Source organism: Mytilus trossulus, chromosome 9 (genome assembly GCF_036588685.1).
Source record: "Mytilus trossulus isolate FHL-02 chromosome 9, PNRI_Mtr1.1.1.hap1, whole genome shotgun sequence".
Classification (NCBI taxonomy): domain Eukaryota; kingdom Metazoa; phylum Mollusca; class Bivalvia; order Mytilida; family Mytilidae; genus Mytilus; species Mytilus trossulus.
The window spans coordinates 14,339,902-14,355,512 of record NC_086381.1 but is presented as its reverse complement, the minus strand read 5'-3'; the positions used below and the strand labels follow the sequence as shown (position 1 = coordinate 14,355,512).

Genomic DNA, 15,611 nt, shown 5'->3' with positions numbered 1-15,611 from the left:
GGGCATAAAAAACGCTTTACAATTTGTTTAAATCTCAGTTCTGGTAGAAATGTACATAGGGACTATTGTAACTATGAAAATGTCAAGTAATTTTAATTAATTTAATAACTTTGCTACTTTGATGACACTTAATTAAACTAAGTGGATGACTGACTGTCTCTTAAATCTATCTTACAGTTATGTAAAACTTACTGTAAAAATGTCTTGTTCATCATATATCTGACAAGATGGACATTGACAGGAAAAGTAATATTGTGTCTTCAAGGCCTGCTGTCGTTCCATTTTACTCATTCTTTTATGATGAGGTCCTAAAATATAAAACTGCTTTATATGGAGAAACAACTTACAAGCAAGTAAGGGACAACATCAAAAGATCGATGTAGAATATAAAACTTAAATCAAATAGTTTGGGGTGGGAGGGTCAACATTGCTTCAAGTTTTGTTAATCTAAAATCGATTTTAAATATATCCATATAGGTAAATCATTTTTTCCCAAATTAAGTTAAGAAGGGGGGTAGTGGGGTCAGCAAAAAAACTATGTGAATTCAGTTTTTTATCCTTCATTGAACTTTTGATATCGTCCCTAAGTTGTCAAAAGAAAGCTGGGGTTAAATTTGAAAAAAGTTAAAGGCAAACAATTCAGGTTGCAATAACCCTTATACAAACAATACAATCAGGCTTCATAAAATTTTAGCATAGTTTGATTACACATATGTCATGTGAGTGTGACCTCATCATATTTTTTTTACTAATTTTTCATCCTAGAATGCAGGAAAAAGCAGGACCAAGTTATACTACCGTGACTGGGGAGTCATGTGGCAATCAATGACAACCCATAATCAAAATTTTATTGTGTGAGTAAAGGTACAATTTGGCAAGTGGAACACTGTGGAAACAGAAAGAGGTTTTTTTCTGATTTCGCAGGCAGTATGTCATGAAAGTACATAACACATGGATCAATAATGGTCTATAAAATTTTAATATTTTCCTAAAAATTTGAAAACAATCTGTGGAAAAAAAATGTTTCAAAGACAAATTTAGGAAGTACAAAACTACATTTATATGTCAAATCACAAATATTTCCAACTTTGTATGGTTTTAGAGTAGTTGTGGCTCATTGAAATCGGTCTCTTCCTCTAGCAGTATAGATATGAAGAATTACATATGATTTTCTATGTGTACAATACTTACCATAACAGTTAAATATTTCTTCACCAGGATCTACATCCTTTGTAACTCTCACCACTAACATGTCTTTATTAAAACTGAAAATATTCATTAAAATTCTTATTATCACTATTGTTTGCTTTTAGTGTTTATATTTGTATTTTTCAATTTTAAATAATGCAAAGGTTTTTAAAAATATCTTGTTTAGAGAAAACTTATACATTACATTATTGTACATTGGTCATAATCTAATCTTACAAAAATTTGTAGTTTTGCTTGCAAAATGAACACCAAAAACATCAATAAATATGTTTATAAAAAATCTCTAGGTGTGCAATTTTATCTGAACTATACACGTCAAATATCCAGTTATGAAAAGAAACAACTCAATCAGTGTCCCAACTTCTGATTTAAATATTCTACTTTCTACATAATTGGGTAATCATACTTCCGAATGCATCAAACATGAGGGTATAAAAACTTACGTAAAAATGTTTACCAATATATACTAAATAGTTTTAAATTATTTATAATTCCTACCCTGGAATAATAGAGGGATCACAAGAATGATTCAGTAGACTAGTGGTGGGATATATTGCTGTAGCAACTCTCTCCTGACTTTTACTATCCACCAATGAAGTATCAGAGGTCTGAGTGACCTGTAATTCAGTGATAGCATGAGCATTACACACAAGTTGTTCTATATGACGTAGCAGAAGTCCTCCAAAATAAAGGTCATCCTGAGAAAACTGTAGCTTTGTTATATCTTCTGTGTTATCATTGGTTACTTTGATATCACCTGATTTCTTTTCCAGCCAACCAGATTTCTTCAGAATAGTCAAAAGAAGTAAGGCAGTCTAAAATGATATAAATATGAGTGTTTAAATGATTGAGCCTTTAATAAAAAGTCGTCTGAAGTTTACCACCATACAAAACAAACCTTTTAAAGCAACATAGACTCATAGTTAGTTTGCCTAAACAATTTAATATCAATCTGGAAAATCTGTACTTTAACATCAGCTTCTGTTTGGTATAAAACCTCATCAGATATATTGTTTGTCAAACTTATTTAAAATAAAATTTACCTTTAGAGAAGAATTTTTAGATAAATCTTGTAAAATAATAAAATAAAGTGATACAGCAAAGCTCCTTTTAATCATATTTAAAAACAGAATTGTATAGATTGACTACAATTTCACTGAACATATGTCAGAGCAGACTTTGTGTAGATCTCTATCAATAAGGATAGTCCTAGCTATGAAAACAGATACAATATAAAACAAGTTTAATTCATCTGTATTTACCAAGGTGTACTGGAATGAGTCTGCTGTCTCAATGTCAAGGGCATGGGTCATCAGGTCATACACAGAGAGGTAACTTTTATCATATGTTCCTTCTTCTGTGACTCCTCCTATTCTATCTTCTTTCTGGTAAAATTCTGATGCTGACATCTTTTCTCTAAAATCTAGGAAATGAGTGGACGTTCTTTAAAATTATTTTACAGTAAAATTGAATATCTGATCTTAAGTTATTTGTGCAAAAATAATTAACCAGCATTTCAATATGTAGATATCAACCTCTTACCATTGCTAAGCATTTATGTATTAGCTGATTACATAATTAATATTTATAAATGTTGGAGCCCCACTTGACAGCCTCCCGAATGACCAAATCATTAGAAAACCATACAGTTCCATTCCCTCACTGTGAACTAAATAATGTGATAGTTTTAAAAAGATAAGATTATCAAGAGGAAAGAAAACAATGCAAGAATGACTTTACTTTATGTTTGGCTATATGCTTGTGAATACAAATATGTCACAAATGTTTGATATTTGTGGAAGGATGGCTATGGATCTGGCATATAATGCAACATTCAAATTTGTATGAAAGGATATTTTCATTTTCCCCCAAAAATGTGAAATAAATTCCAAAGAATCCACTGCAAAACAAAGTTTATAGAAATCAAATATTAATGTGAAGGGTATACTTTTAATCAATATATTTGTTACCCTAGAGTAAAGTTTATGCATTAAAATTATGACAATAGCAACCCCCAAAAATATGCCTTGTTTACAGTATATAAACCAAAACTTACCAAGTAAATGCTGGTGTCCTGCTGTGAGTACAATTCTTAAACTTAAATGTGCTATACCAATCTGAAACAAACAAAACGAAATATATAGCTGTATGAACAATTTGTAAACTTAAATGTGCTATACCTATCTGAAAAAGATACACAATGAAATGTATCACTAAAACAGATAGGAAGTTAAACTGGTAGAGATCAAAATGTAAATCAAAATATTCTGTATAAATCTTTCAAACTTTCTAAAACAGAGTGAACAAGAATGTGTCCATAGTACATGAATGCCCCACTCACACTATCATTTTACATGTTCAGTGGAATGTGAAATTTTGGTCAACACTTCAATTTGGCATCAAATTTAGAAAGATCATATCATAGGGAACATGTGTACTAAGTTTCAAGTTGATTAGACTTCAACATCATCAACCAGATGCTCCGCAGGGCGTAGCTTTATACGACCGCAGAGGTTGAACCCTGAACGGTTGGGGCAAGTATGGACACAACATTCAAGCTGGATTCAGCTCTAAATTTGGATTGTGATTAAATAGTTGACACAGCATAGGTTTCTGACACAGAATAAATGTGTTCTAATGAACTTAAAATTTTTGTTTTCTCTTAGAGCAATTCACTATGCTGTTGAATATTAATCCTCTCAAAAAAATGTTTGAAGAAATTTTCTTTTTATTTATGAAATTTCAAATGAGAAAAATTGAACCCAATTTTTTAATCACATCCCCCTTTCCCTTATTCCAAAACTAATCTCAATTAAAATATTCTAATGGAGTTTGCAACAATAACTACTCATTTAAATACATCATAAAATATTAAGATGTAAAAAAAACTGCTTGTTATCACTGAATGGTAAAGATTATTTAAATTTATCAGTTGGTAGTAAAAAGTGAATATACATGGTATATTGTATATAACAAAGATTTAAGGTGATTCTGGACAAAGAAAGATAACTCCAATTAAAAAAAAATCTTGCAATAAGATATTTCTTGCTTACTATTCTGGACAAAGAAAGATAACTCTAATTAAAAAAAAAATTGCTATTTCACAAAAATGTGAAATTAGATATTTCTTGCAATTGCACAATACTGTGCAATTGAAAAGACTTGCTATTGCACAATACTTAATATACTAATTTTAGATCCTGATTTGGACCAACTTGAAAACTGGGCCCATAATCAAAAATCTAAGTACATGTTTAGATTCCGCATATCAAAGAGGCCCAAGAGTTTAATTTTTGTTAAAATCAAAGTAAGTTTAATTTTGGACCCTTTGAACTTTAATGTAGGCCAATTTGAAAACGGGACCAAAAATGAAGAATCTACATACACAGTTAGATTTGGCATATCAAAGAACCCCATTTATTCAATTTTTGATGTAATCAAATAAAGTTTAATTTTGGACCCAGATTTGGACCAACTTGAAAACTAGGCCAATAATCAAGAATCTAAGTACATTTTTAGATTCAACATATCAAAGAACCCAACCGATTCATTTTTTGTCAAAATCAAACTAAGTTTAATTTTGGACCCTTTGGACCTTAATGTAGACCAATTTGAAAACATGACCAAAAGTTAAGAATCTACATACACAGTTAGATTTGGCATATCAAAGAACCCCAATTATTTAATTTTGATGAAATCAAACAAAGTTTAATTTTGGACCCTTTTGGCCTCTTTTTCCTAAACTGTTGGGACCAAAACTCCCAAAATCAATACCAACCTTCCTTTTATGGTCATAAACTTTGTGTTTAAATTTCATAGATTTCTATTTACTTATACTAACGTTATGGTGCAAAAAACCAAGAAAAATGCTTATTTGGGTCCCTTTTTGGCCCCTGATTCCTAAACTGTTGGGACCTAAACTCCCAAAATCATTACCAATCTTCCTTTTGTGGTCATAAACATTGTGTTTAAATTTCATTGATTTCTATTTACTTAAACTAAAGTTATTGTGCGAAAACCAAGAATAATGCTTATTTGGGCCCTTTTTTGGCCCCTAATTCCTAAACTGTTGAAACCAAAACTCCCAAAATCAATCCCAACCTTTCTTTTGTGGTCATAAACCTTGTGTCAAAATTTCATAGATTTCTATTAACTTAGACTAAAGTTATAGTGCGAAAACCAAGAAAATGCTTATTTGGGCCCTTTTTGGCCCCTAATTCCTAAAATGTTGGGACCAAAACTCCCAAAATCAATACCAACCTTTCTTTTATGGTCATCAACCTTGTGTTAAAATTTCATAGATTTCTATTCACTTTTACTAAAGTTAGAGTGCGAAAACTAAAAGTATTCAGACGACGACGACGACGACAACGACGCCAACGTGATAGCAATATACGACGAAAATTTTTTCAAAATTTGCGGTCGTATAAAAACTACCTTGACCAAAAACTTTAACCTGAAGCGGGACGAACAGAGGCACAGACCAGAAAACATAATGCCGCTCTACTATCGTAGGTGGGGCATAAAAAGGTATATGTGGTTTGTTATATGTCAGTATCTAAAACAAAGTGTTAATTTTTTATTAATATTTCAGAAAGATGAAATTTTATTTCTAACATGAATTTTTCTTAATCTCAAAGTTGCACATGTTGGAATGCTACACAATCACCTACTTGATACACATATATATGTGTCTGAGTGTTTTAAAATAAAGTATATTGTTAATGTTCTTGTCCATTCGTTTTTGATGTGTTTTGTCATTTGGTTTAGCTATGTGATTATGGACTTTCTGATAAGATTTTCCTGAGTTCAGTATTTTTGTGATTTTACTTTTTACTAGTAGTCGAAGTATGTTTAAAATTGTGATCAAAACTTAGACATATTGAAGAACTCAAAAGTATCTGCAATCAGGAAGTTGTTGTCTGACATATTCATGTTTCGCTCATATGTTGCAATTCATAGGTGTAAAGCTGCTGCCTAAATATGAAGTCATGCTGTCCAGAAGTGTAAAGCTGCTTACTAAATATGAAGTCATGCTGTCCAGAAGTGTAAAGCTGCTGACTAAATATGAAGTCATGCTGTCCAGAAGTGTAAAGCTGCTGACTAAATATGAAGTCATGCTGTCCAGAAGTGTAAAGCTGCTGCCTAAATATGAAGTCATGCTGTCCAGAAGTGTAAAGCTGCTGACTAAATATGAAGTCATGCTGTCCAGAAGTGTAAAGCTGCTGACTAAATATGAAGTCATGCTGTCCAGAAGTATCTAAAGAACAGTTGGATACAAATATGTGTTGGACGGTTAGACAGACAAGTTGATATTACACCCACTGAAAAAGTATAGGGACAATACAAAAAGTTTTGACCTTATCAACTTTTAAACATAATGCCACAAGTTTAGTCCTGCCTAACCAAAATTACCAGTAGCCATATAAGCCTTATTAAACAAAATTAAATAAATGTTTTGTCAATAATTTATAAAATAATACTTACAGAATGACATATATCTAAATATTGACATTCTATTTGATGATAGACAGACCAGGACTGCTGTCTACATGTCTCACTACAATACAATACACTGCTACATCTCCTACAACTACATCAAATCAGGGATCAATGAAACAATCTTAAAACTCAAATTTAACACAGCTACATATTTTATGATAATTTTTTGGTTAATATAAATTAGCAAAAATGTTCAACCTCAGTGTTGACAGGCTAGTAAAACAGTGTAATACGTTAGATGAAATAAATCAGATTTGTGAGAAAAAATAATAAATTTTGAAAGGTACTAAACTGTTCAATTTTGTTTACACAACTGAACATGTTAAGAAAAGAAAACATTTTTTGGTTGAGTAACTACCATGTATTCTATCTATCTCTACAGTATACTATTGTGAGACAAATTTGGAGTGTTTTAGCTTCAAAACTTACGGTACAATAGCAGTCAACTGACCAATACAATGATGACAATGTGTTTGATAATGATCTGGTAACAATACTGTAGCATAGGGTTTCTCTGCAATAATCACACTTCCAGCTGGTATTTTACATGTTGCCTGACAGTACCAATAAAAAGTAATATATAAGTTTATAACAAAATACATAATCAATCATCTTTTCAAACTGAAGTTAAGTTCTTACCAATAAGTCACAAACAGGTCTATAATTTTCAAGAAGTATTATTTTTTACAATAACAATACAATATAGACATAGTTTGTAAGTCTAATAAACAATGGCTCTTAATACTTTACACCACATCAGTTCATATGTTATACTATTTCAACATGGAGACATGTTTTATTACTATGTTAATAAGTAATAAATTTTGTACACAAAAACATTTTAAGTTGGTTTCCGTATTACATATTATTGTATAGCAATATAATATTTCCCACAGAAAGTAACCAAAAGTTAACGTGCAATAAATTCTATTATTGCACTAGTGCAATAAATCTTCAAAATTCATGACGTCATCAACGACAAAACGTCAGTTTATACCAATTTTAACTTTCAAATATTATATTGCTATACAATAAAAGGGTTATTGCATGAATATTGGGGAATATTGTCCCTCGTAGAACATATATTGCACTCACAAGCTCGTGCAATATAAAATTCTACTCGGGACAATATTCCCCAATATTCATGCAATAACCCTATATTATCGGTCGTCCCTCTGTCTATATCACTCTGTTCAGCTCTTAATATTATTCCGTATCATGTCTTTGTGACGTCAAATACGTTGACCTGGCCTTAATAACTTTGACCCGGACATATCAGCCACGTCATAATGTTTGAACCGACGTTAATAACTTTGACCCGAACTTATCAAGTCATCTGTTTGTGCTGGCAAAACAAAGAAAACACTTCCGAAACACGCAAATATAGCCTGATAAATCGATTATCAGATTTTCTGCATATTGATGTTGTAAAATATCAGCTGCTTGACATTATATGAAGGCTTTTTGATCTCGTTCACTACGCTCACTCGACAAAAAGCTTCATATTATGTCTCGCAGCTGATATTTTACGATATCAACATGCAGATAACCTGATAATTGGTACTTATTTCATATTATCACATTTTTGTTACGAATACGTTGAGTTTTGCGTATGCAATAACCTCAAAGTTGCCCGGGGCAAACTAGAGGTTATTGGCTAAAGCCTCCAGGCCGATATGGTAGTCTCTGGATGATACCAGGGCCAATATTGAAAATGGCATGTTATAATCTATTCTTATGTCACCTGTAGATATCTTCCTCTGTCTTTGTCATACTTCATTGTAACAGCACTGGATGCCTGTGTTAGAACTGTATCCCTGTCCTGGAATAGCTCTGGCTGAACCTTTTTGTTATGTTCAGTTGTCTCTTGGCTCCTAAAGTAATTGAGTGATATTTAAATTACTTCTACAGTTCAATGCATACATGATAAAATACAATACAAAAAAAATATTATCAAGTATGACACCAAGAAACAAGCTGTACAATGCTGTTTAATTATATCAAACCAATTGCATTGATTATTTTGGCAAACAAAAATAAAATCTATAATTCCATTTCCAACAAAATATATATATTTTTTTTAACCCGAAACATATCTTTGATGTCTCTTTTGAACATAGCCATATAACCTAAGTCATTTTCAAAAATTAAGAATTGTACGAGCATCTGTGTGTTTGGTTTCAACTGTTTTATTGTATAAATTTCAAGATTGTTATAGTTTAATAAGAATAGATTGATATTATTCAATACTGATGAAGGATATCTGTTATTCAAAATATTTATAGATTTATGTTTCCTTTTTTTGTTGTTGTATTGTACACTTTTAGGAGTTTATATAATGTATTTATTGTGTACATGTATCATTACTTGTAATGATCCAGCGCCCTTGTGGGAAAGATCATTGACATATATTTTGACATTTTATATATATATATGTTTCTTTCATAATGAACACAATTTTAAAAGAACATTTTTAATTATATTATCTTTCAGTGACATTAACCATATTAGTTTAAATTGATTTGGGTTCGTTTTAAAACTTTTTGTTAATACTGTTAAAATCAATATTTTTCTTTGATACAATTATTTATTTTCTTGCATTTCTTCATGTTTAATCTGTTGAGAATTGAACAGTTGGTGTCAGAAACTAAGACATTTAAAACAAATATTTGAAACTTTCTGAACTTTTATAGAATTGTTGGGTTGCTGTTTCATATAAGATACCTCAAAATATCAAGTATCACATACCTGTTCTTAGCAATATTTCCTTCCAATAATTTAATCTCTTCTAACAGCTTCACTGAAAACAAGAAATGTAACAATATTTTAATACTTGCTTTTATGAACAATTTTAACATTTTAGTTAAGTTTAAGACGGTTTCCTTCTTAAATGAAAGTTATGTTATTTTTCAAAGTCATTCAATAATATTAGGAGGGCCAAGTGAGCTAAAAATGTTATTGAATGAACAAAAGTTATCATACAAACTAAACAACATTGCATGAGTATTCTAATGTTTGATAATACATACCTTTTCTTTTTTCTTCTATTTCTTTACTTTCCAAAACTTCACTTTTTACAATACTCACTTCTAGTAAATACAAGTAATCTTTTAGAGAATAATACAATAAAGCATTGAAATCTTTATTTTCATATAATATTTAAACATACTAAATTTAACTCCATGAGGTGAACCAACGCCTGTGTGAATCATTTTGAGAGTCCCTGAACATGCTGAAGTGGATACCTTGGTATGCAGGGTTGTCAAATTATGCAAATGAATGCAACATGTTTAAGCTGTAAAATAGTTCCTGATAAGCTGGTTAATATGATACTGTGATGTGTAATAAATACAGTTCAAAATTTTTACTTATAATGAATCAACAGTATATAAATTTGAACAGTATAAATTGCTTGAATGCTGTCCTATTAAAATCTGTATATATCTGAAAATAAAACTAATTAGACAGCATTAAGACAAAAACACAATTATGTTTCACTTTACAGCAGATTTCATTGAGTATGTAGACAAAGGTAGTATCTTTGGTTAGCTTGCTTGTTAGCTGAACCGTGAATTCATTATCAGGTCAGATATACTACCCTTCTTTCCAAGTAGCCTAGTCCAACAAACAGATAGATTGGTTATCTGCCGGACTAGTCTACTCTTAAAGGAGGATAGTTTACCTGACCTAACAATGACTTCACGGTTCAGCTAACAAGCAAGCTAACCAACAATATTACCTTCCGATACACACACTCAATGAAATCTGCTGTAACAAAAGAAAGTATGTTAAACAATTACTGTTGCTTGCTTGTTGCATCTCTCCCGTATGGTACAGACAATGAGCCCATCTTAGATACAGTTTGTAAGAGGTAGGTTCTGGGTACTGGTTATCTAATGCTAACTTAATGGACTCTATAGTCTCCTACAAAAAACACACAAAACACAAAGTGGTATGTTATCTTGCAAATAAAAGAATTCAACTACCTTTTTGGACATCAATTTTTTCAATAATATACTTAATTGCACTGATTGTTCAAAGCAAATCAAAAGGATTGTGAGCATTGAGGGGGGTAAAGATTGATTTCATTTTGAATTGTGAACTGCCGGTAATGTTGATTAATCACTATTTTACAAAATTTTCCTTCGATTTTACTCAATACTGACTGGTAATTTCCTTTATTAGCACAGTAGAGTGATATGAAAAATTATTGCTAGAAACTAAGGGTGCACATGCCTGTTGTCAATAAAATTAACTATGTCGTCATAGGTAAAATAGCGATAAAAAGGTCATCATTGGCCATTCAACTCTTTTGCTTTTCTCACTTTCGCCGCACCAGCTCAAGCGAGAAATTGAATCTCTTTGAGATTATTAAGGATAATCTATAAACATTGCATTTTATGTGATGAAAGCTCTTTATGGAACCCTTTAATTGGAAATAAAATATTCTTATTCTATAAAGCAGAGACCTTTTCAGGTAATATTTTCAATTGAGTTATCTTCCTTTGTTTATATTGTAGGTAAAACAGATTTGATTTGTTTGTGTTTAATGCCACTTTTAAGCTTTTGGGCTTTTTTTTAACAGTCAGTTTTTATTAGTGGAAAAAGACAGAGTGCCTGTAGAAAACCATCAATCTTCGATAGAATAGGTAAAACAGATAAATTCATATATGTTATTTACTAGTTTCTGCAACTAATGTTATTTTTCAAACTAGTCAAAAAATATTGCAGATATATATTTCATAAAAATATGGAAAGAATTGTACATGTAAGGGGGATTACAAGACTGAATGGAAATCCTATATTTCTATGTCCCTTTCCCAGTGAATTGGGGACAATACTACAAGATAAATACTGTAAAATGTATATAACATAACTATATGGAGTTGTAAAGTTTTCATAAAATACCTGATACAATTTTAAGTAGAAGCAGACAGCAGAATGGTTTCCATAAGCTAGACCAAGATCTTTGGTTTTATCTGGTGCTTCCAATACACTCTAAAATACAAAAATGTAGTCAAGACATTTACTCCAATTATCTTTTGTGAAAAATTAATACTTGATTATACATGAATATATTGATATTTTTTTCTGTCCATATAGTATACAATAATATCTATGGGCATGATGGGCGCATATTTTAAATATTATTCAAAAAGCTGTGAAGTGTTTACATTTTTATGTATCATGTTAAAGAAGTATGTTATGTCACCTGGTGCAAAGTTTTGATTTATTTTACTAATAATCGGGGTGAAAGATGAAAAATACTTATAGCTAATCCTAACCTGAACTTGTACCTTCTAGATGTCAAGTTATTTTAATTAATTTTTGTTGGTAATTTTGAGTCTGACTCTCACTGAAATCACCCCACATCTCATTTTGTTTAATTCTAAATGACACTAGCAAAGTCATATGAAAACAGGAAATTGAAAAATAATAGAAAACATTTAAAATTCAGAATTTTGAGAAAAAGGATTACATAGAGCTATCAATTTAATCAAATTATCATGTCTTGATATTAAATTTGGATTCAAATCAATGAAGTTTCCCTATTCTGGGCTGAATATTGCCAAGCATGAAAAAACAAGTGAAATTGCAAGCTACTACTTACTGATACTACCCCAGCACAAATATTTCAGTAAACAAGAAGTTGTTGTGTGAAAATCTTAAAACATATCACACAGTATAGCTGACTCTCATAAACCCTGCAATTAAATTTCAGAAATTCTTGCAATACAATTCCTGAGAGATGCGTCAAAAAAATATTCATGGGACGGATAGACGGAAAGACAGACAGACAGAGGTAAAACAGTATACCCCCACTTTTTTTTTAAGTGGGGAGTGGTTTACTGATAAAATATATGTGTATGTGCATACATGACACAGCTTTTATGTTTAACTGAGATGCATTATATGAACTGTACCTGGGTATAAAATTCCAATGCATCTTTATATTTCTTCTCTTGAAACAATTTATTTCCATAGTTTCTGTGCTGTGTAGATTTTTCAGGAGATTTTAAATGAAGTTTTTCACATGATTCCATATAAAACTGAAGCCACGATACATTTCTGGAAAACAAATTTAATATGATAAATATTAGTACCGATATGTACATGTCTATATAGATATCCAATTTTTTTCTTGCCTTTTCAATCTGTCAAGATCCACATTTTTTTGCATAGAATACTACAATTTGATAATAACAACCAATATGAATAAGTTAAGCGTTTTGAAATACCCAAGATCTTAAATGAACAAGAATGGCTTTTCAACAACTTTAAGCAGAATACTAGCCGTTAAATATGTGAAATGTTCTCACATGGAAGCAGAATATAATGACATTGATTCCGGACAAGTACTTTATGATGAATCTTTTTGAAGAACATCATGATGGTCAAACCTTCAGATGTAAAAATATGAGCATTTTGCTCAACTTCCTTCAGCAGGTGCAAGACAACATTTTTAAATGCTTGTATATATATATATAACCATGTATAATACACATTAAAATGATGAAATCCTTTGTTTGAAGTGGTTACAATTGTTTAAACATACATGTTTCAAAATTTTGAGCATAATACATTGTTTAAACAGGCCCCAGATAGCTTCAATCCGTTTCAAAATTTATATCAGGGTTGGAATAAATTTAAATGGTAATAACATGTTTGTGTAACGAGTAAGAAAAGCTTTCCCATGTAGTCAGGCATGATGTATTTTGGGTTTAGTTTTATTCATTGGAAAAAAATGTTGGATACTAATTTTTTTGGTTTTCGTGGGTATAGATTAATCATGAATTCAAATGTTCAATGATTTACACTTTTTCTATTGACTTTATATATAGGCAGAGATTGGCAAAACCACATAATCAAGTATCCACCATAATGTAAGCTTTCCTCAATCCCAAAATATTGAGTTATTGTCTGAAAACTGAAAAATCCCCCCTTTTTTAATGAATAAAACCCAATTATAAACAGAAATGTAAAATCTCAAATTTATAAAATTCTAAAAGGAGCTAACATCAATAGATTGAACAATTCATCAAAGTTTCATGATAACTGCTGAAAGCATTATTGAGATGTTGTCTGAAAACTGCAAATTGGTTAATGCGTTTTTGAGTTAATGCCAGATATGTATGTTGATGACAGATGGACAGATGGACTATGGTATACCATAATACCTACGTAAACCTGGAATGTTAGTATTGTCAGAACCACCTAATCTTCATTGTCAAGATCACCATACCTGCCAACTTTCACGATTTTGGCGTGTACTACATGATTTTGACCCTTTGTCACGATTGCACGATCGTGTTCCTGAAAAACCCTTTAAAACACGATTTGGTGAAAATCTACACGAAAAATATTGTTGTTCCCCATTTTGAACTGTTTCAATGGAGGAAAATCGTGTTCAGCCAATCAAATTGTGTGTTTCTCATGATCAAATTAATCAGCCAATCAAAAACATTTCTCTCAAGATTGTTTTAACATGCTAGATATTGAACTTGTGTTGTATTCCTCTGTTTGTTGTTTGTAAAAACGTGAACATGGCAAATGATTTTTCAACTGCAAGGAGGTTCTTACACAGAATAAGAATAAAAGCATGACTGATTGACTATAACTTCAATGATGCAGTACTAACATGAATGTAATAAATAGTAGTTTATTCACTAATTTATTGACATTACATGTACACTTGCTGTAACATAATTTCATTTATGTATTCAATCATTTAAAGTATAATGTACTATTCATTATTTTTCACATGGACGCACCCACATTAACATGAGGAATCCCTTAAATGAGGGATTACCCTTAGTCTAGGGGTCACTCTTGTAAAAAATAAGATAGAAAAATGTAGATTTATTAACTTAAAAAAGGGGAAATTCTGACATTATATTTGGAACAGCTTTTCTAAATGAAGAGTCCTATTATTTTGAATAATAAAGAAGATATAAGGCCAAGAACATATCAAAATTCTTGGACATGTGTTGACCATATAATACCAGATAGATCATAAGATGTATAGTTTTTTGGGAAAAGTTTCTTCAAATATGTGCTCATTTGTACTTAAAAAGTGGTTTTTGATGTCCTAACATTGAGGGGGGATCCCTATGTGTTGTTGCTACCTGATAAAGGTCCTTCTTTGTGTACAATTTTAAATTGGAAAAGTCAACAACTACTTAGTATCCTATACATGAAAATAATTCCTGGTCTTACAGCTACATGTTCATATTTTCTGCTGATATATTATAATAACTAGAATCATGCAAATAAACTTAAAACTAGAGGCTCTTTAGAGCCTGTGTCGCTCACCTTGGTCTATGTTAATATTAAACATTGTACACAAATGAATTCATGACAAAATTGTGTTTTGGTGATGGTGATGTTTTTGAAGATCTTACTTTAATAAACATTTTTGCTGCTTACAATTACATTTGTATCTCTATCTATAACAGTAGTTTCTGTGGAAAATGTTAGTAAAAATCTACAAATTTTGTGAAAATTGTTAAAAAATGACTATGAAGGGCAATAACTCCTCAGGGGGTCATTTGACTATTTTGGTCATGTTGACTTATTTTTAGTTCTTACTTTACTGTACATTATTGCTGTTTACAGTTTATCTCTATCTATAATAATATTCAAGATAATAACAAAAAAACAGCAAAATTTCCTCAAAATTACCAATTTAGGGGCAGCAACCTAACAACCGATGATCCAATTCATCTGAAAATTCTAGGGCAGATAGATCTTGACCTGATCAACAATTTTACCTCTGTCAGATTTGCTCTGAATGCTTTGTTTTTTGGGTTATAAGCCAAAAACTGCATTTTCCCCCATGTTCTATTTTTAGCCATGGCCGCCAATTTGGTTGGTTGGCCGAGTTACCGGACACAATTTTT

The 15,611-nt window shown here is 31.0% G+C and overlaps 1 protein-coding gene across 4 annotated transcripts in view; it reads right to left on the bottom strand.

Moving 5' to 3' along the window:
• The window catches only part of LOC134685187 (SET and MYND domain-containing protein 4-like), a 28,566-nt gene that overhangs the window by 2,646 nt on the left and 10,309 nt on the right, over nt 1–15,611 (bottom strand). For all 4 annotated transcript variants that reach the window (XM_063544679.1, XM_063544677.1, XM_063544676.1 and 1 more), the window contains exons 2-14: nt 12,636–12,780; nt 11,620–11,709; nt 10,512–10,635; nt 9,741–9,800; nt 9,460–9,511; nt 8,456–8,585; nt 7,141–7,265; nt 6,697–6,802; nt 3,266–3,326; nt 2,472–2,632; nt 1,708–2,024; nt 1,192–1,265; nt 193–308 (exon numbers count right to left, since the gene is read on the bottom strand). In XM_063544679.1, coding sequence (XP_063400749.1) covers nt 193–308; nt 1,192–1,265; nt 1,708–2,024; nt 2,472–2,632; nt 3,266–3,326; nt 6,697–6,802; nt 7,141–7,265; nt 8,456–8,585; nt 9,460–9,511; nt 9,741–9,800; nt 10,512–10,635; nt 11,620–11,709; nt 12,636–12,755 — 1,536 coding nt within the window. In that variant the 5' untranslated portion in view covers nt 12,756–12,780. The remainder of the gene's footprint in view (nt 1–192; nt 309–1,191; nt 1,266–1,707; nt 2,025–2,471; nt 2,633–3,265; nt 3,327–6,696; nt 6,803–7,140; nt 7,266–8,455; nt 8,586–9,459; nt 9,512–9,740; nt 9,801–10,511; nt 10,636–11,619; nt 11,710–12,635; nt 12,781–15,611) is intronic.